This window comes from Pelobates fuscus, chromosome 6 (genome assembly GCF_036172605.1).
Source record: "Pelobates fuscus isolate aPelFus1 chromosome 6, aPelFus1.pri, whole genome shotgun sequence".
Classification (NCBI taxonomy): Eukaryota; Metazoa; Chordata; class Amphibia; order Anura; family Pelobatidae; genus Pelobates; species Pelobates fuscus.
The window spans coordinates 79,036,631-79,059,124 of NC_086322.1; the positions used below are offsets into that span (position 1 = coordinate 79,036,631).

The 22,494-nt window shown below is 39.1% G+C and overlaps 1 protein-coding gene across 1 annotated transcript in view; it reads left to right on the top strand.

The window, feature by feature from the left end:
• NWD2 (NACHT and WD repeat domain containing 2) overlaps positions 1-22,494 on the top strand; it is a 183,206-nt gene that overhangs the window by 132,430 nt on the left and 28,282 nt on the right. Inside the window, exons 4-5 of the mRNA XM_063457862.1 lie at positions 14,649-14,852; positions 19,651-19,795. Of these exons, the coding sequence (XP_063313932.1) occupies positions 14,649-14,852; positions 19,651-19,795 (349 nt within the window). The remainder of the gene's footprint in view (positions 1-14,648; positions 14,853-19,650; positions 19,796-22,494) is intronic.

The following is a 22,494-nucleotide window of genomic DNA, read 5'->3' on the forward strand; positions in this document are numbered from 1 at the left end:
AACAAGTAACTATCAGTAGTGGCAAGTGGGTAATACTGTCAGACTAGAGAGAAACAGACACCAATCGAATAGCTTGGTGATTGATTAGGCAGTCTGTCTCATCCAATGTCAGTTGTTCACTGCAAAAAATCTTATACAGACCGGTCACATTGATCCCTTAGTAGGTTATTCTGATGATAAATACAGAGTCTGTCTTATTTACATGGCAGTGTGATGTTTAATGTATTTAAATACCCTCTATATTCCTTCCTAAAGTCGGTATGGCCGGCAACTGTCTGCAAATAGCTAGACTGCCGGTTACACAGGGGACGAGGAAACCGTCACTATTTCGGGATAGATCAAAAATATGATATTAGTCTGGTAGCTTGATAATCTGTAAGGTAGTCCTGTTCAAAACATATTTTCTAAGTTGGACGTAAGTCTGGTAGCTTGATAATCTGTAAGGTAGTCCTGTTCAAAACAGGAGTCTAATATTTTCTAAGTTGGACGTAACCTCCATATTACTGCGGCAGTAATATGGAGGTTACGTCCAACTTAGAAAATATTAGACTCCTGTTTTGAACAGGACTACCTTACAGATTATCAAGCTACCAGACTAATATCATATTTTTGATCTATCCCGAAATAGTGACGGTTTCCTCGTCCCCTGTGTAACCGGCAGTCTAGCTATTTGCAGACAGTTGCCGGCCATACCGACTTTAGGAAGGAATATAGAGGGTATTTAAATACATTAAACATCACACTGCCATGTAAATAAGACAGACGCGGTATTTATCGTCAGAATAACCTACTAAGGGATCAATGTGACCGGTCTGTATAAGATTTTTTGCAGTGAACAACTGACATTGGATGAGACAGACTGCCTAATCAATCACCAAGCTATTCGATTGGTGTCTGTTTCTCTCTAGTCTGACAGTATTACCCACTTGCCACTACTGATAGTTACTTGTTGGCTACATTGGCTTGCATTTATTAATTACACTGGCACTGATCTTGTACCAGATTTTTAATCCACAATTTTTGGTGTTTATTGTACAGCACTGATTGAGGTTTCTCTTTATTATTTAGTAATGTCTAATAAAACTTTATTATTTTTGCTTATTTGACAATAATTGGTATACTCAGTAGGTTTCCCGCTGGCCATATCGTTATCTCTTGGATGTATATACTTTACTTTATACATTAGATACATAAACTTTTTGTAAGACTCATAAGTCCGTTGAGTGGAGCAGCCGCTGCTAGGCGACAGACCTAAGAGGGTGCAGGTTTCCAAGCTACTGCCTTCACATCAGTGGCGTCTCCAGGATTCATACTTGGGGGGCACATAAGGGGCCAGGGACAAAAGTAGGGGGGCAGTTATAAAATGTGTGTGTGTGTGTGTATATATATATATATACACACACATACATACACAGGGCTCGACAAATTCCAGGTCGCCATAGCGACTAGACATGTCACCCTGGCACCTGGCATTTGTCAGCCCTTTGCTTAGCCACTCAAGAAACATTAAAGCCGGCCGCCGCAGGGAGCATGGAGGCGTGGCGCGCTAGGGAGAGTTCCTCTCTGCTCCCTTGCGCGCTGTTTAGTGACATGACGTCACTCCAGCACCGGCATCACTACAGAGAGCGCGCAGAGGAGCAGAGATAAACTGCAGGAAGATTGAGAGGAGACACACTGGATGCCACGGAAAGATAAACTCAGCTCTCTAAGAGGTAGGGAGGCTGGGTGGATTAAATAAAAATAAAAATAGCAATTTGTGAGAGAATGTGTGTGTGTCTCAGTGAGTGTGTGGCTCAGGGAACATAATCTAAATCTGTCTATCTAAGTCCACTTTATTCTTTGTGTTTGCTATTTGTATTTATTTGTGTAGTGGGACAGCAGATTCTTGAGAACTGTACAATATCTTCACGTTTCAGAAGAGTTGATGATTAACATGCATTACATAAAGTTTAACAGAGCATATTTAAGTACATTCTTAAAAGGAGGAGGATAGGGTATTTATACTAACAGGAATTCCAGATTATGCAGAGAGACTCTGTGGTGTGTAGTAAAAGTATTTTAATTTAATAAGTTAGCGCAAGTGTAGGGCTGTAAAGTGGGCTTTGAATATTCATAGATCAGACGCCTCATGATATTATAATTGTATTTATAAAATATTTTACCAGGAAAGATACATTTAGATTTCTCTCGTTTTCAAGTATGTCCTGGGTCCACAAAACTATATGCAGGGTCAATGAGCAAGGTATGGTACAGTCTTAAAATACTAAAGCTTAAGTAGTTAAGTGGTATTCAGAATTACCAGATGACGATAAATTGCAAAACTCATATATACGGAAAGACAAAGTACATGGTAACATGAGAATGTTATAACGCCTCAATCCAAGTAGCAGACAAGCATTTTTCAAAGAGAATCTGGAGATATATAACCCCTAGAATAATCCCATGTTTGGGGGTTTTGTTAGAGCAAAGCTATTTATATACGTCTAAGATATAAAGCAAAGCAAAGCTATTACTATTCATCTAATATAAATACATTACAGCGAATGTTAGTTAATGAGCTGTGCCCACAGGGTTTAGCAAGATATTCCAGGAAATAAGAAGGGGTTAATTATAAAGCTGTCAACACAGGTATACTCCATAATGCAACCAAGGGCAAAGAGAATTCTGTACTAAAGGTAGTAACCTTATTACAATTTGCTGGACTTAATTTACAACTGTATAGAACACAGCCTGCAAAAGTGAAAATTGAGACAGGCAGACAGATAACATAGCCACATCAAAACCAGAAGATGCACACCACACAAAAAATGCACTCAGGGGACAGACCATAACAGACCATTAAGAAATGAGTCCTTAAATAGACCAATAAACAGTTCTATTGGTTTGCATCAATTATAATGCCAAAACATGCACAACCATTATTGCTCATTTGCCTTGGGTTGCTGTGGATTCAAATAAATGACGCAGACATCAAGGTGTATAAGAGGGATGCAAGTTACAACAGTGCACATCAAAAAGGATGCCGGAGTGACGCACAGGGTCCTTACATGTACGGCGGCGTCCAGATGGAGCAGAGACCATGACAAAAGCCAAGTGCATGGCACGGAAATCAATGTGGATAGCACTGAAACAAAATCCAAAAACAAAGGGTATTGGTTAAGTATATATCCATATATGGGCAAAAGCCCAGTGCTATCCAAAGAAAACAGAGGAGAAGTCCAGGAGCTGGAAACAAGGTAAATAAGCTTTTAAACTTGTTCATTTTTTTAATAGCAATGGGAGGCTAACAGAAGGGAAACTATAGTCTTGAAAAAAATATATATTTTCAACACTATAGGTTCCCCTTAATGATAATTTTCATACATGTCAAAGGTGTGGATATGGCGCAGTAGACCACATCAGACAGGGTGCATTGTGCGTGATACCCTTAATATCTACGGCTTTGCATGCTATTGCAGCTACAATAAGATCTCAAGAAGTTAAATAAGGCTGCTTATCCAGTTCAGGGAAGCCTACATATTGTTTAACCCCTTAAGGACCAAACTTCTGGAATAAAAGGGAATCATGACATGTCATGTGTCCTTAAGGGGTTAAAGGGATACTGTAGTGCCAGGAATACAAAGCTGTATTTCTGGCACTATCGATCCCTCTGCCTCCCTCCTCTCTCGCTCACTCCACCCCCCCACCCCCCACCCCACCAGTAAAGAAAGGGTTAAAAAACCTTTATTTACTTAACTTATACCATCGCCAATGTCCTTCGGCACTGGGTCAAGGGTCCGCCCCCTCCTCCATCCCGCGGTGAGCAGGGTCTAATGCTTTACTATGGGAAAAAATCTGACGCGGGAGCCCCTCATGCAGTTGTAGTAAATGTATCTTTTTTTGTTCTTTTGTAATCATCCCTAAAGGTATCCTGTTTTCGACCATACCCTTGTTACATGTATTACATTTGCTTGCATCCAGTTTATATTTTATTACACCTGGTTACACGTTGAAGCCTCCAACTTGCCACTTAAAGGGACTCTATAGTCACCAAAACAGCAATTTAGTGTATAGATCATGCCTATGCAGTCTCACTGCTCAGTTCTCTGAGTTAAATCACTTTGTTTAGGCAGCCCTAGCCACACTTGCCTGCATGTGACTTACACAACCTTCCTAAACACTTCCTGTAAAGAGTAATCTGCTTACACTTCCTTTACTGCTAACTCTGTTTAATCTAGAATTTCTTAAATCCTGATCTGTTATTTGCATGCTAGACCCTGCAGGAGCCTCCTGTATGTAATTTAAGTTCAATATACAGAGTAGGGCATAAAACCTTTTAAAGTAAGATACTATTTTATTGAAAATGAAACTAATATGTTTGCATGCAGGCTGTATCAGTCACTATTTATGTAGCCCTATCCCACCAGGGGAGGTGTGGATAATGCTACATTAATAGAGACTAAAGTGATTTAACTCCTAAATGGCAGATACTTGAGCAGTAAAACTGCAAGGGTATGATCTAAAGTTATTTTGGTGACTATACTGTCCCTTTAATGCTCTTGTCTGATGTAATGCTTTGGTTTAGACTTCCATTCACTTACATACAGTAATAAAGACTTTTAAGCTAAACTGCAAATATATTAAAAAGAAGCGTTTTTTTTTACTTATTCTGTGACTTAAAAAGTGTGAATCAACCCCTAGACAGAGAGTCTGTGGTGAGTCGGCACTTGGAAAACCTTTATTTTACGATTCATAACTGCCCAATTCCAACAGAAGGTGGCTCAGTTTCCAATCAAATGAACTTGAATGAAATATGCTACTTGTTTTTCATATGCAGTTTTATACAACTCTTTGGTGACTAAAAGAGTGGGATGTTCTATTTTAGAATTTATACAGACCAGGTTGCTATGATGACGTAGACAACAAACGTGCCCTTAGTACACTAAATCTTGACAATGGGGAAATTGCACAGTAAGAATGAATCCTGTACTATTCTTCTATGCCATATACTCAGTCCTTTAAATCTCTGATCTTTAGATATCATTCACCATCTCGAGATAATTCTTCATTTTCCAACACTCACTTTGTTGACGATTTATATACCTTTCCCGACCATTGCTAGGAATAAGGCAAAACTAACTGCAGGTTCAGAGGAGCTGTTCAGGGCTTTTGTAGGAATTGTCCATTAGTATCTGTTCATTTTTTTATTAAATTTCTTCCAGAATTAACAAGGGGAAAATAATTACTCTATGAGAGAGACATTTCCCGGAGTGTTTTTAGAGAAAATCAGCTAGTAGTTGCAATAAATTACGTTAGTGAAATGCTCAAATAGAGGCAGCAGGAGGAGGAGGTATTTTAATTTCAACAGGTTCTTTAATCTTTTACAAGGATCTGTCATTTACTAATGATAGTTTGAATGCCCTTAATGATGCCCTTTGTCAAGGGTGCTAACATCAATACCATGTCTGTTTCTAACTTTGTTATGCGTCCCATCTTTTTATGCCGTTAGTTATTTCCCATTGTTATCCTATTGAATTTCATATTAGATCCATTTACAGGACCGAGACCTGTAACATGTTTAAATACCAGGTCAGGAACAGCTGTCGTAGGTTAGAAGCACAGAAGTAAAGAAAAAAATAAAGTTTGTCCTTCAAAAAGAAAAAAATTGTAGAGATTTGTAGAGATGTTTCCAAATGTCTCTTTATAAGTTTCTGTCCTTCTATCACCCTTGTTCTCACATCTTATTCAATCAGTTGATGTTATGGAACATTGATCCAATTGCTAAAACTCATCGGCGTGTAGATATTAAAACCCTCTGTGGCTTCACAATATGCACAATGCATCATAAAGTTTAGTTTTCTTACTTGTTGGAGTATTGCTAGGTCTGTAAAGCATTGACATGAGGCTTATATAAGTCTATGCTTTTCTGGACTGATATTAAATGCTAGTATATCTGTTAGATTTTTACATTTTTAGCTTGCACAGTGTTTAATTTAGAATTTCTTATCTAATGCTCTGCTAATCGCCTGCAACAGCAGCTTGTGTGTGATGAACTTTTAATTAACAGAACAGGAGACAGGTGCATTGCTAGGGGGCTAGGGGTGCTCCAGACTGAATATTGTGCCACAAATATTTTAGACTGCATATCATTAGAAGTCGGTAACGGAATGCGGCAGGGCAAGGCTTGGTGTACTATACCCTTACTGCATGGAAAGCAAATCAGCCCATCCTGCCCTAGGCCTGGCATTTAAGGAGCGATCAGCTTTGAGCACTCAGTGGGAACTTTTCCTTTGGGAGCTGCAGTGGAGATATGGGAGGGATTTTGGGGACGTGGCAGAACTGACCTAATTCTGAGCCCCTACCACGCAGTATCATAAGGCTAATACTGTACTAATAATGGCTAAACTTTGCCAAGAAAAAAACGTCAGATCTGCTTCAATTAATAAATACCTGTTTAATAAATAAACATAAATTTAAAAAAAAAAATATATATATATATTGTTTTTTATATCTGTTATTTATATGACCTATTCATGCCTGTCTATGAGTGTGTGCCTATCTGTACCTGTGTCTGTTTGCCTATCTGCCTGTGTCAGTACCTGTCTGTGTGTGCTTGTGCATGTCTGTGTGCATGTGTCTGAATGTCAGTGTCTATATATGTGTACTTGTATGTAGCAAAACCACAGGAAATACAAGCTTCTGAAATAAACACACTGTGCTGTAATATCTGACTGAAAATTGTATGAAGTCCATTTTAGTTGCAGCCAGAATGTGTAGTTATTGTTGCATAAAGAAAAGACACAGGTATTTATTCCTAAATGTCAGAGAATGTGCATGCAGTATGCTAAAACTGCTTCATTAAGTTAAAGTGGTGTTGGTGCTTTGAGTGTCCGTTTGAAACCTGAAATGTAGCACATTGACATCTTAATGGAAACATTAAGAAATAATAGCTTCTTTGGAAACACTCTCCAAATCTGCTATAGTCACAGGTTAGCTATTTTAGCCTGGATTTTTCTGATTTAAATAGAAATCTTCGGAGTTTAGTATATTATCCCATGAGAGTGATTTAGCAGGTCACATTAAATGTAACACCTGGAGCAACACAGTTTCAACATTGATTATGACATGCAGTGCTGATTTTATTTTAAGTCATTGTCGTCCTGAAACAGCTTTAGTCATGAAAAGATTACACGTATAATTAAAACATCTGGGTGGATTATTATCTCTACAAGTATGTAATTATGTTATTCTTATGTCTTTTTGTCATTCAAGTTTTTTTTTTTGTCTAAACAAATTAGCATGGCATTTATATGTAACGTGGGATACATAGCTAGCCCGTAAACAAAGTATAAACCAACAATAGCATGTATAAAAATGTTAAAACAAATGTAAATGACACAATGTTCATAAATTCATCAAAACTTTAGGAATTTTAAGGCGTATTTCAGCAAGGTGCAGAAAACCATTTCTTTTGATTTGTTACAGAGTAGGAATGATAAAAAATAGATTAAAAACAACCTAATTGTGGATGTTTAAATGAATCTGGTGGTATTTTTAAAAATGCAAATTCCTAAAAATGGCACTATGATATAAAATTAATATTGCTAGATATACATAATATGTAAAAAATAATTTTAGTGGAGCGCTGATTCAATGTAGATAAAAGAGATTGGGGTAAATAGATAGGAGACCTAACAACCTATATAATAAACGGCAGATGCATAAAAATAAAATAAACCCCTCTCTTAAAATGACTTGGAACTGACCTTATTTATACACTCAAATAGAGTAAAAAATACATTTATTGAAAAAGTACAGACAAATATATCACAGAAAAGAAAATAACTTTTGCGGATGAAAAATATGTCTATGAAAAAATAGCTAAAAAAAACAGCCACATAAAAAATGATAAAATTAAAGTCCAGACCTTATTTGAATGCTATTTTCTTTTCTGTGATATATTTGTCTGTACTTTTTCAATAAATGTATTTTTTACTCTATTTGAGTGTATAAATAAGGTCAGTTCCAAGTCATTTTAGATATACATAATACCCATATAAATTAAAACCAGGCAAAAAAAAAGACATTTGAACAATACAGGGATTTATTTGTCTTCATATAACATAAAGGAACTGTAATAGACAGAAGAGGATTTGTAAAACAAATAACAGGTATTACCATACAGGTGATATTTAAAACCCAAGTAGATAGTACATTTAAGTAGACTGCGTGCAGAGAAAAATTAATTTGATTGTCAAGGGGTTTTAAAGCTATTACAAGAACAGAAATCTGTATTTTTATTCCAAGTACGACACTACTAATCCTTAAATCATTACTCCGTATGGAGAAAATAGAACAATTATTGTCTTATGCCCGATAAGTTAGTAATGTTGTGTCTCTAGGGTGTAGTATGGCAGCAATGAGATATTACATTTGCTGAGTTGATCTTAAAATAATTTAAAAAAATAATATATATACAGGGCTCGAGTGCAACACATTGGATTGCCATCCTCTTGTCTTATTTGCAGATGAAACAATGTTCCCACACTATCCCTATTTATATGCCTTCTATTTCTTAAATGATATTAAACCGATATGTCTCCCCTCTGTGGGCATCACAAAATTTCTGCAATTACAAAAGGAATTTGTAGAACTTTCTTGGCGAGCCAATAACTGGTGGAGCAAGATATGTATGCATTCTACCAGTGCACATATCTCTGTGCTTCCAGTATTATCAGACTCAAAGCATGCCTGAATGTTCTACAGCAATGTTGTAAAGTGTTGGGTGTTGATAGAGGTGCAATAAAATGTGCGTGTACCTGGAATACAAGGATTTTAATAAACGTTACGTTTTATTTTTGTTGTGCTCCTTTTTCTATAGGGATTTTCTGTCTTTTTATCCCTAATTTCTTTTTCCTTTCATACATACAATTGATACAGTTAGGGGTTACCCCCAATTCCTCTAATAAGAGTAACCTTACACTCTCGCCCTTAAATATTTGCATCTAATCTGGTCTGTCCTTGGAATACATATTCACTGGTCTGCCAGGAAAATGGAAAGGGAACTGGAGGATATGTCATGGGGGACAAAATTAGAAAGATGTTTTTTGGGTTTTTTTCAATTCTTTATTTGTCAAGTCGTGCACATATTTGGTACAAAAAAAAGCATTATACGTTTACAGTCGAGTATACAGGGAAGCATATCAAGTTGTTTATACATGGGTATCTGTTAAAGGTACATTGCAAGACATGCACAAAGAGGTATGGCATTACTAATTCGGCTATTTAGGTTTACTTTGGTAGTGCCGTTGTTAGTACATAGTTACAATTTCTGAGCATTGCTACGTAGGGTTGCTTCTTATCTGTATTTCATTGTTCTGTACCTATGCCTCAGTCGAAGGTGCTGAAGTTGAGGCATGAATTTTCTATTTTCAGAAGAAGAGAAACGTGAGAGGTAAGAAAGAAAGAGAAAGAAGGGGTGGGGAGAGGTATGGTATGAGGGGGGTGGGTCTGCTGATGGCAGTCGGAGTTACTGCTGTCTGCCTACGTGTGTAGGCAAAGCTCCCAGGTTTGTGTTTGTATAAGTTTATGTCATTCAGCGGTTAGTGTAGTCTTCCCAAGGCTCCCAGGTTTTGAGAAATAATGGATAAGTGTCTCTGAGTTGTGCTGTGAGTTTGTCCATGAGGTGGGCCTCTTTTATATTGCTAGTCACTCTATCCATTGGGGGTAAGTCGGTGTGTAACCACGTCTGTGCCATGGCTCGTCTGGCAGCTAAATTTATTTTGTTGAAGAGTTTTTGTTCCCTGTGTGTCAGGGCATCAAGTGGCTTTGCGATAAGGAATGCCCCTGGGTCCGGTTGGACGTGTTTGTGTAGCACTTCTGTTTGGAGTTTGGCTATCTCATCCCAGAAATTTTTTGCTTTTGGGCATGTCCACCACATGTGGAGGTACGTCCCTTTGTCCCCGCACCCTCTCCAGCACATGTCTGTAGTTGTTTTACCCATTCTGAGGAGTTTGACTGGTGTGGTGTACCACCTCATTAGTGTTTTGTAGCATTGTTCCTGGTGTAGTACACAAATGGAGACCTTTGCTGCTGCCTCCCAGATGTCTTGCCATTCCCCGCTTTCTAAGGGTTGCTGTGGTCTGCTTCCCATTGTGCCACATATGTGGGTGTTTGTGTTTCGCTTGTCGGTGCGCTCAATTGTGTATAGAGGAGTGTGATGAGGCCGGTACTTGGTCCCTCCACCGTGCATAATGTTTCGTAGAAGGTGAATTTGTACTCATTAGCAGGGAGAAAGATGTTTTATATGTAAGCAGTTACTGTAATTATCCAATGTGGGGGGTGTATGCATTGTCCTTTTCTTTTATAAATATGGAATGCTGCAGGAGTCATTTGGGGGCGATGCAGTGACATAGAGAAATCGATACAAAGTATCAAAGTAGTAGAGTGGGCTGTCTGTGTATAATCCAGGATTATTATAGTTTATGCTGGATGGTTTTGATTTGTGTTAGTTTAATGATGGCATAATGACCAATGGAATTCTAAGCAATCACCGCCACCTTTTTCTTTATATTATTCCAAAAGGGAATAACCCATTCAACGAATGAATGCCAAGGATAGCAGGGCTTATTTTACATAATTAGGTATATTGATATATTATTACAGAAGCCCGCTGATTACCTTATTATGAAAATTTGATTTGTGTTTTTTTCATTGTTCTCTTGTTTTGCAAACAACCCATTGCAAAAATTATAGTGGTAAGCCCAAATTGATGCATGCATCTTAATATGATCATTAGCACATCTTTACCAGACAAGCATTTTTAAACATATTTAATATTATTAACAGCACTATTTGGTCCCTTCAATTAGATTCAAATTTGAATCAATCAGCATTTGACAGACTTTGACGCAATATAAAAAATAAATAAATTATATTTATAGCAAATGTCAAGTAGAAATAGTACACAGAATACCATATTAAAGTGTCGCTCTTCCCAATCCCTTCTTCTTCTATTCTTTCCTACTCTTTCTTTTTTCAATTTTCATCTATTTCTAACTAAAATCACAAGACAACTTAGGTACTTTACTGAGTGATAAAAGATGGTGTTTTGGGAGCAGCACTGAAAGAGACCTTTTAGTGATGAGGTGTAGTAGGCAGCAGCAGTGTCCTTGGTGTACCATTGTTAGCAGTTTATGAAGTGAGGTAGTGGAGAAATTGGATACTGGGAAGAAAGAAATCTGGTAATAAAGACTGTAAAATAAACGTGTTGACTGATTCTATTTTAGAACCGTGCCCTAGATTGTTGTTTATTGCTCAATGTGCAATAAATGTATGTTATGAAGGAATGGGAAGCTGTCTTTGGTATATTCTCTACCCACTCTTTGCCACCTTGCTATACCAAAAAAAAAAAAAACCTGTGTATCCCCAGCCAAATGCAGGCATTTCCCAAAACTGTGTATTTTAGTGCATTCATCGTGGCCTATTAAAATGGGAATTATGTTGCTAAATAAAGTCTTTCATTTTAAATCAACACATTTGGAGAGTAAACTGAACTTTTATGTAAAGGTGAAAAGTTACATGGACTTGGGCACGGGGAGGGGCAGACCCAGGCTAGAACCCCTGAAAGGCCTCAGGATTACAAAATGTCCAGGATGATACACAGCTCTCACAACTAAATTTCAAAATGTGTCTGAGAGAGCTATCTACAGTGTAAACATAACATTTAAGGGAGATCTCCCTCTCATGCTGCAGCTCTCTCATGCTGTCCCTTCTAATCACACAGTGATTTAAATTAATTTAGAAGACTATATGCAACACTCAGTTTGACAGCTTTTCAGTCAGTCTGGGACCACTGAATATGATTCCAGCTGACAGAGATGAGCCCCAGATATCAGGAACCCTATTGTTAAATCCCTGCTCACACCAGAACTATAGAACGTACCATGTTGTCCTAAAGATATTAAAACCCACTATTTTGAGCACGGCATGGAACGCCCTAATGTTATTAAGATATTAATCTTTAGTGTTTTGTGAGTGATATCATATCATATGCCTCAGAAAAAAAAAGTCGAACTTCCTAAAATGGTTTTCTAATTAGCTTACTCTTATTTTTAATCACACCTCAGGATAAACAGTTTTTTTTTTCTTTTAATATTTTAAAAGTTGCATATAGATTCACTAAACAGTGATCCCATGCATTGCTCCTCTTTTTCTCTTTCTTTGTTTAATTTTGGTTGATTGCTATCACCACTAAATGACATAAACAAGCTGAAAAATGACAAATGTGGTTCTAACTCTAAGTGTCATTCTAACCCAATATTCTATTCTAATTCAAATATAAATACAAACAATTATTCATACATTCATAACCTAACATTACACTCTTTCTGATCCACACTGACATCTGTACATACACAGACTCCTGGACATACACTCAAAACACACACATGTATGTACGTAGTGGGCATTGGATAGCATTCCCTTCATCCCCCATAAAACCATAACTTACCCCTTCAAATAACGACAGACAACTTCTTGGAGAAAACAGGCCACAGCATTTATTAACACAACCAAATACTGTATAACTCCTTTTAACATATAACGAAATAATAATTATCATAAATTAACATAGACAATTTGCATATAGTCATACAGTAACCAAAGAAACCGTCCTTGCCAATCTAACTTCCCCAAGGCTCTCACCTCCCCCCCTCGGCATAATAAAAACATCTTCCTTTTCAGGGCTCCCCACCCACTCTGTGGGGCTCAACCATAATGCTCCCCACTGGTCGACTTACAACCCAGTGGGGACACGTCCAACCTGGTACCTCCTCCAGGTTCACCATAAGAGGCAGGGGGAGGATGAGACCCGGCCATTATCCCCCTTTTTCATCTAATCTACCAAACCATCCCTTAGTTGGCAAGGACACACTCCCGCCTCGCTGTGACAACCCCCCGGGCACAAAACAGCAAAGGGAGGGTGGGCGGGAAACTTGTTGCTGGCCCGGCTCCTAAGTGGCACTGAGGTCAGTCTAATCTGTCACCACCCACTTCCTCACATCTCACACTCCCACATGTAGCATATAGCCAATCATGCTTTATCCATCCCACACTCATACATGTGCCCCTGTCCGCTGAGCTGCGCACTCTCCCTGGGGCCTCATCTGGACACATTCATACACATGCCAGGATATACATACATGATACATGCATTCCTAGACATACATACATACATACGTAGACAGTCAAACACACAAACGTACACACGCACTCCTGGATATGCATGCTCCCTCTTACTACAAACTTATATTTGAAATGAGCTGCAGCATGCCAGACACTTGTGTGGCAGAAGGCTGAGTGGTTTTAACTCCACTTCAATCAGCAATCAGGCACCAGTAGCAGGCGGCAACTTAGTACACGGCAGAGGTCATCACTGCATGCATAACATCCTATATGCCAGGTTGCTTGAAGCTGGGGAAGAGGTATGCTGAAAAACAGTTAACCCATTTTGCACCATATGTCTGTCCTTGCTAGGACAGGAGTAAATAGGCATTTGTTAAAAAAAAAAAAAGATTGAAAACTTACTCCAACCATTTTTTCCACCAAATAATAGCCTGTTGGATATTATTTGTTAGGTGCCACCTCACATAAATTGCTAACAAAAAAAGTGCCAATGCCAGTTAAAGTTCTCGCTGCTTCTCTGCACCACTCCTTCTCCATCTTTAGACAGTTTGTCTAACAGTGAACAGATGTCTAAACTCTTCGAGATAACTTTGTAAACATCTTAATACAATGCAACAAGTCTTGACCACAGGTCTTCTGAGAGATCTGTTATTGTTCGGCATTGTTTACACGAACAACTGATTTTTTGTGAATAGCAAACTTTCAATGTTTGAGTGCTTTTTATAAATTATATTGGCTCTAACCCTCACCTCCGATCTCATTTTATTAACTGGACAACAGGTTTGCCAATTTCCAACTCTAATTAGCTTTTGATTAAGTCATTAGCCTGGGGCAGGAGTAGGCAACCTTCAGCAATCCAGATGCTGTGGACTACATCTTTCTTAGCCATAATTCTGCAAGGGATCAAAAGAGATGTAGTCCACAATATCTTGAATGCCAAAGGTTGCCTAAACCTGGTCTAGGGTTTCACATACTTTTCCATCCTATACTGTGAATATTAAATTATTACAATATATTGAATATGTATAAGAACAATACAATAAATTGTGTGTTATCAGTTAAAACAGAATGATTTTATTGATGACTAAAACGTATATGAACATCAAACCAGATTTTATGACAAATACCGGTTCATATACCGGTACATTTTCTTGCCAATGTAACAATTATATTTGTGTATTTATCACTATCTGTAATTTATGAATGACTTACTTGTTTATAACCTTCATGTGCAAACATATAAAAATAAAACTATGAATTATTTTAGCACATTTCCTGACTTTAAAATTGTATATTTTTTATTTAAAATCGTTTCTTGCAAGTGATATTTTCTGGATGCTTTTGTCTTCGCAATTTTATCTTAGAACAGCAATTGTATTAATTCATATTTATTTTAGGAAATGTATTCAGAATAATCTGATTGAATCAAATTGATTAAGTTCAAAGGGAATGTTGAACTAAACTATGTTAATGCTAATACACAGGGTCTACTTGGAGAAAAATATGGAACCATTCGGATACCTGGGGAGGTTGAATCATCAGAATTTGAAATGATCCTGGATGCTGCTATTGAAGCCAAACTGGAAACAAGGATTCTAGAAGAATGGTATTGCAGAGACGAGAATGCAGTTCCTCCAGCCTATTACCTCAGATCCAAAGCAGAAATGCTGAAGAATCATAACAACCCTGTAAGTTCACTTTAGTCGATATCAGTTCATTCTGTTCTGAAAAATAAATTTGCCCACAACATATTAATAAACCTATTAGTAGAATTACAGTGGGCAAGGCAGGCTAAGGAGTTACACAGCTCATTTAAAGTGACACTCCCAGCACTATAACTTCATCAGAAAGGAGTTGTTATAATGCAGGTAGGTCGCAGGTGCCGGTTTACCTCAAGTGGTTTAGCCATCTTTGAAAGTCGTTAGTCCAGCAACCTTTAGCTCTACCCCTTCCCTTCGATTCATCATCTAAGGCAGGGGTAGGCAACCTTCGGCTCTACAGATGTTGTGGACTACATCTCCCTTGATGCTTTGCCAGCAATATGGCTGTAAAAGCATTATGGGAGATGTAGTCCAAAACATCTGTAGAGCCGAAGGTTGCCTACCCCTGATCTAAGGCATCAAACAGGAAGCCCTAGACTGGGCGACACTGATAGACCAGCTCATGCTTTAAGTCTGTTCGTAGCTCACAATTCACAAAACAACATTAAAAAGTTCAGTTTTTTGAATGGTGAGCTACGTACAAGACTTAAAGCAGGTCAGGATCTAAGTGGATTTGCCTAATCTCATGTTGTGAAGGACCTAAGAGTGTTATAATTTCACATTTATATAAATCAGAATTATGCATTTCGTCAGAGCCCATTGTTGAGCTATAACACTTTCTTAGATTGCTATCTCTTTGTTGTTGTGTTTCAAAGTAACGCACAAACAAAAATAAATCCAGGATGAATTAAGTAAAATAGAATTTTCATAAAAATTCTGGATTTTCAAGGTATTTCCTCGTAAAAATGTAATGTAAACACAAGTTTCTGTTGTTTCTACACAGGCACTCTATCATTGGTGCGAACATTAGTTCTGTGTTGATTTCAATAAGGATTGCTTCTTTTGTGTGTCATGCGCATGCATGCTGTCCCTCTGAGTCAGTCAGTAAACGGTAACATTATTATAAGTGTTGAATAATAAGTATAAAGAATGTGTTTTGTGTCACTTGCGGCCCAGATGTAACGTAAGTCAGTATTTCCTCCACTGACCATAGAGTTTGCTTTTGAGCTTTGCCTTTAAACGAAGGAATGTTAACAGCATGATATTGTTCATTGTCTACCTGTGCCAGCACTGAGAATATGTACAGCGTATCTCGCTATTCCTCTGATCGTGAAATCTCACCTTTCTACAGCACTTTATAAAACCAGTCAGATTTCCTTTTAATGGCTTATCTAGTTAGCAAACATAGCAGTCACATTACTGAATAATATCTAATTGACTGTATTCTGTCTCTAGCTAGAGCCTTTTAACCTCGTACCATTCTGTATGTACATTTCCATTTTTAATTGAAGAGACAATTATTTGTAATCAACAGTAACCATTAGTGCCATTAAGGTGTCAGAACAATGATATTTGTAAAAAGAAAAAAGATCTGTTCATTAATTTTACTATCATTTATCTCACTTTTTTGTGTTTACATCAAACCATTTTGGATGTATCCCAGTTGTTCGCAGTTTTGGGGGGTGAGGGGGGTTATTAAGTATATTTTATTTCCTTATTTTAATCAGCACAGTTTTCTTATCTATATTTCAGTAATACTTGTATGGGAAAGTTTCTGTTGTTAATTAATAACGAGAGAAGATAATGAGCTCTCCCGAGACACAGCTTTTTGTTTTTGATCCCGATACGTTTCTATACACGAATGAACACAGGCATTAAATCTGTTAGGAAACTGAATTCCTGAAAACCTTATATTCTGGACCTTATAGTAGCAAGGCTTAATGGAAAATCACTCCAGAGGGATAGAAAACAAAGGCAGACATAAAGCAAATATCAACATGTTTGTAAAACTACAGTAACTGAGCTTCCAGAAAACATGAAAGTGAAACAGTAACTAAGTTTAAGAATTATAGGCATCAGGAAGGTCATTAAAATAGATAGGTTAAAACACAGAAAAGCAAGAAGGCCCTTAAAGGGACACTATATTCACGTGAACAACTTTAGCTTGATGAAGCAGTTTTGGTGTATAGAACATGCCCCTGCAGCCTCACAGCTCAATCCTCTGCCATTTAGGAGTTAAATCCCTTTGTTTATGAACCCTAGTCACACCTCCCTGCATGTGACTTGCACAGCCTTCCATAAACACTTCCTGAAAAGAGAGCCCTATTTAGGCTTTCTTTATTGCAAGTTCTGTTTAATTAAGATTTTCTTATCCCCTGCTATGTTAATAGCTTGCTAGACCCTGCAAGAGTCTCCTGTATGTGATTAAAGTTCAATTTAGTGATTGAGATACAATTTATTTAAGGTAAATTACATCTGTTTGAAAGTGAAACCAGTTTTATTTTCATGCAGGCTCTGTCAATCATAGCCAGGGGAGGTGTGGCTAGGGCTGCATAAACAGAAACAAAGTGATTTAACTCCTAAATGACAGTGAATTGAGCAGTGAAATTGCAGGGGAATGATCTATACACTAAAACTGCTTTATTTAGCTAAAGTAATTTAGGTGACTATAGTGTTCCTTTAAAGGCTTTTACATACCACCCAGAAAAGGTAAGGAAGGACCTGTCCATAAGTAACACTGACTCCAGCATATCAGACTTACTGGTAGATAAGTGGCCAACCACACTCAGGGATTAACATGGGCAGATTGCTTGCAAAGCTCTATCACATTGGATGTTTGGCATCACACCTTGCACATCACCAATTTATGTGTTTGTGCTGCCCATTTCAGGGGACATGATCAGCTATGCTTTCACGTCAGTTACTCTGGACTTAACTTTGAACTCACTTGGAATTCTCTTTTTAGTAAATAACCCTCAGAAATGCTTTGTGGCAACAAACCATTGGCAAAGAAGATTATTCGCTACCTTTAGGTTGTAGGTAATTGCATTACACTAAAGAAAAGAAAACGTTACTTGCGCTTTCTCCTTAATCCCTATGTATATTTAGACAAATGGAGGTCATTTAGTTGCTCCAATGGCCATTGGAGGGAATGCCCGCCTGCCAACATCAAGGCAGACCCCCCCTAAGCGGGTCCTAACACTGACCCTTCAGCCTGCTTCCTTGAGCTTCTGGCAAAGGTATCTCTAATGAGACAGAAAGGGGTATTTTTTATATACACCCCTTTACTTATTAACCCTTAATAGGGAACACATGGGATGGGCAGCAGCATTGTAACCAGGCTGTGTGATACAAAGTAAATACAAATACAAAAAGAGAAGTCCTGCGCTTAGTCCCATTACTACTGGGCCAGCAGCAACGACTACAATACACATCAGCCCCAATATATAGTAAAAACCAAAGAAAAGAAAATGTTACTTGCGCTTTCTCCTTAATCCCTATGTATATTTAGACAAATGGAGGTCATTTAGTTGCTCCAATGGCCATTGGAGGGAATGCCTGCCTGCCAACGTCAAGGCAGACCCCCCTAAGCGGGTCCTAACACTGACCCTTCAGCCTGCTTCCTTGAGCTTCTGGCAAAGATATCTCTAATGAGACAGAAAGGGGTATTTTTTATATACACCCCTCAAGGAAGCAGGCTGAAGGGTCAGTGTTAGGACCCGCTTAGGGGGGTCTGCCTTGACGTTGGCAGGTGGGCATTCCCTCCAATGGCCATTGGAGCAACTAAATGACCTCCATTTGTCTAAATATACATAGGGATTAAGGAGAAAGCGCAAGTAACATTTTCTTTTCTTTGGTTTTTACTATATATTGGGGCTGATGTGTATTGTAGTCATTGCTGCTGGCCCAGTAGTAATGGGACTAAGCGCAGGACTTCTCTTTTTGTAATTGCATTACACTGTCTGGCCCCTCTCCGATCTCCCCCATTTTTAATAGTCTCTGTGTAAAGCAGCATTAATCCAGCTCTCTACTGGAGAACACTATGTATCATGCAGAACCATAGCCTTGGTGTCTGGACAAACCAATAAATCAATAATGTAGTACAGTGTGATATTGTTCTTGTATCAGGCAGTCTGAGTACTAAACAGAAGAAATTCAGAAGCCTTTGGCCAAGTGTTGGCCAACCCAGAAGAACCCTTCTCTAGAAGCAAAATAGAAAGGGATTTGTGGGGACATTAACCCCTTCACTACTAAGTTCTTGTTGCTTAAAAAAGTAGCATAACATTCATCTGAAACATGGGAAGCAAAGTGGCACATACATGGAGATTAACACAGCTGTTGAGGGATAGTTGTGCTTTAAAAAGGATATGATATTTAGAAATATTATCTATTTTTTCCAATATTCCAAACAAGGTCTAAAATATTAGCATTGAAACTAAAATATAATTGTTGTTATATAAAGCAGGCATGACAAAAAATAAGTAAATAACAATATTCTAATAATTCAACTTGAATGTAAAAGGTAATGTCCAAATATGGGCATAGTGGAGTAAGCACATCTACACCAAGTAACTACCATACAGTAGATTGAAGATTGTTAAAGAAATTCTACAGTGTGCTAAGGACCCTCCCTTCTCTCTCCTTCTCTACTGTAATCGGATACTTTTATCTGCAAAGACTTTTTCACAGTTGGAAGAATGAGAGGGTCATCATATGCTATTTTAATGGCAACATGGCACAATCATATTTCTGGGCCAAAGAGGAAGGTGATTGGGGATTTCCAGACTATGGAAAATATAAGTATTATATATATATTTAAACAAATATATTTATATTTTTAAAAGATACATAACAACATCTGTAACTTCCAGCCTCCAGAATTTGATAATACTTCAGTACATGATAATTCTCACGTTACATTATTTTCACTGTGCCTTTATTTCAGACAGATTCTTCAACAAGCTCTGCAAATGTGAAGAAATGGCAAGCGGTAGCAGAAGAGATAAAGAATATATTTTATACTGCTGTTAAATTACTTCAAGAGAATGGGAAGTTGAAATCCAGCCAAGCAAAGAGATATTTATCATCTGGTAATAATTCTTTTTGTACAACCCTTCTCTTTCAGGAGCGTAACAATCTCACATACAATTACCTAAGCATCTACCAAAACACAAATGTCCTATGTTCTACGTCTGGGAGAACACTGTGTACTTGAGATATTTGTGGCTGCAGTGCAGGTGTAAAAACGTTAACACCCATAGAATAATAGCGCTACTGTGTGTCATTACTTTGATCTTGCTCGTCCAAAAGCTGGTTCACAATGCTGCTACATCTAATGCAATGAAAGAACAGTGATGAATATTCTTTGTGCTGCAATGCAGTGCCTATGCAGGCTATAAATGAAAATAGGATAGGCAGGTTGTTTTAAGTGCAGAACACAAAGACATATTAGTTCTCCTGAACCCATGAAATTAAAGCTTAGCACGTGTTGTTCAGAAACAGCTGTGGAATTGTGTGACCTCTTAGGTACAATATATTTTACCGGCATTGTGATGGTCAGTAGAAGGCCAGTTAGGATTTAAATATGAAACTTGCTTAGTCTGCTTTTTTTTTTTTTTTTTTAATAATACAGAGAAGATATGTACGAGGCAGGTAATGTGAGGAGTTAATGTGTGCCATTTGAAAGAAGTGTGTGCCAAACATCTAAGGCTGCAAGTTAAGCTTAGCCAAAACACACCTGTAGGAGCCATCATATTAAACTTCTTGATGATTAGCAGTAGTGATGTCCCGAACTGTTCGCTGGCGAATAGTTTCTGGCGAACATCGCTTGTTCGCGTTCGCCACGGATGGCGAACACATGCGCTGTTCGGTCCGCCCCCTATTCGTCATCATTGAGTAAACTTTGACCCTGCCTGTACCTCACAGTCAGCAGACACATTTCAGCCAATCAGCAGCAGACCCTCCCTCCCAGACCCTCCCACCTCCTGGACGGCATCCATTTAACATTCATTGTGAAGCTGCATTCTTAGTGAGAGTAGGGACAGTGTAGCTGCTGCTGATTTGATAGGGAAATTGATAGCTAGGCTAGTGTATTCAGTGTCCACTACAGTCCTGAAGGACTCATCTGATCTCTGCTGTAAGGACAGCACCCCAAAAAGCCCTTTTTAGGGCTAGAACATCAGTCTGCTTTTTTTTCTGTTTCATGTAATTGCAGTTGCCTGCCTGCCAGCCTGTGTGTCAGGCTCACAGCATATACTGTGCCCACTTGCCCAGTGCCACCACTCACTCACTGGTGTCCCAATAGCTTGCATTTAAAAAAAACTAAACTTTTTGGACTGTAATATAATAGCAGTCAGTTTCCTTCACGAGTGTGCGTTTCAGGGCCTGCCAGGGCACAGTGTCACACCAGTGCCACTCATATCTGTTGTCACAGTAGCTTGCACGCATAGTACCACTAATCGAAAAAAAAATGACAGGCAGAGGCAGGCCACCTCGCAGGGGCCGTCGTGGTCGTGGTGCTGTGATTCCCTTTGGCCCTAGAATAATGCCCAGTGTTCAGAGGCCACGTACCCTGAACTTGAAAAGTTCTGAGGACCTAGTTGACTGGCTAACACAGGACACCCAATCTTCTACAGCTTCCGCTCGGAACCTTGACGCACCATCCTCCTCCAGCTTAGCTTTGGGCACCTCTCAAGTTACCACTCGCCAGCCTGCCGCCACCACCAACACTAGCACCACAGCCGCTTCACTTGATCTGTCAGAGGAGTTATTTACACATCAGTTGGAAGAAATGAGTGATGCGCAACCATTATTGCCAGAGGATGTAGATAACAGGGATATGTCTCAGTCAGGCAGCATTACACACGTACGGTGTGATGATGAGGATGTTGTACCCGCTGCTGCATCCTTTGCTGAGTTGTCAGATACAAGTGAAGCGGTTGATGATGACGATGCGTCCGTGGATGTCACGTGGGTGCCCGCTAGAAGGGAAGAAGAACAGGGGGAAAGTTCAGATGCGGAGACAGAGAGGAGGAGGAGGAGGAGACGAGTTGGAAGCAGGGGGAGGTCGTCACAAGGAGCTAGTGGCACAGTCAGACAGCATGCAACGGCACCCGGGGTCAGCCCAACAGCACACCAATCAACGCATGCTGTTGCCACCACCAGAATGCCGTCATTGCAGAGCTCAGCAGTGTGGCATTTTTTTTGTGTGTCTGCCTCTGACAACAGCGATACCATTTTCAACCTGTGCCAAAAGAAACTGAGTCGTGAGAAGTCCAACACCCACCTAGGTACAACTGCTTTGCGAAGGCACATGATCGCACATCACAAACGCCTATGGGATCAACACATGAGTACAAGCAGCTCACAAACTCAAAGCCGCCATCCTCCTCCTGGTCCAGCATCTTCAGCCACGTTAACCACTGCTGTCCTCCTTGCCCCCTCTCAACCACCCACCCCTCTGTCTCTTGCCTTGAGCAGTTCCTGCTCATCTGCCCACAGTCAGGTGTCTGTCAAGGACATGTTTGAGCGTAAGAAGCCAATGTCACAAAGTCACCCCCTTGCCCGGCGTCTGACAGAGGGCTTGACTGAACTCTTAGCCCGCCAGCTTTTACCATACAAGCTGGTGGAGTCTGAGGCGTTCAAAAATTTGTAGCTATTGGGACACCACAGTGGAAGGAAATTTCTTTGCACAAAAGGCAATCCCCAACCTGTACTCGATTGTGCAAAAGGAAGTAATGGCATGTCTGGCACACAGTGTTGGGGCAAGGGTCCATCTGACCACTGATAC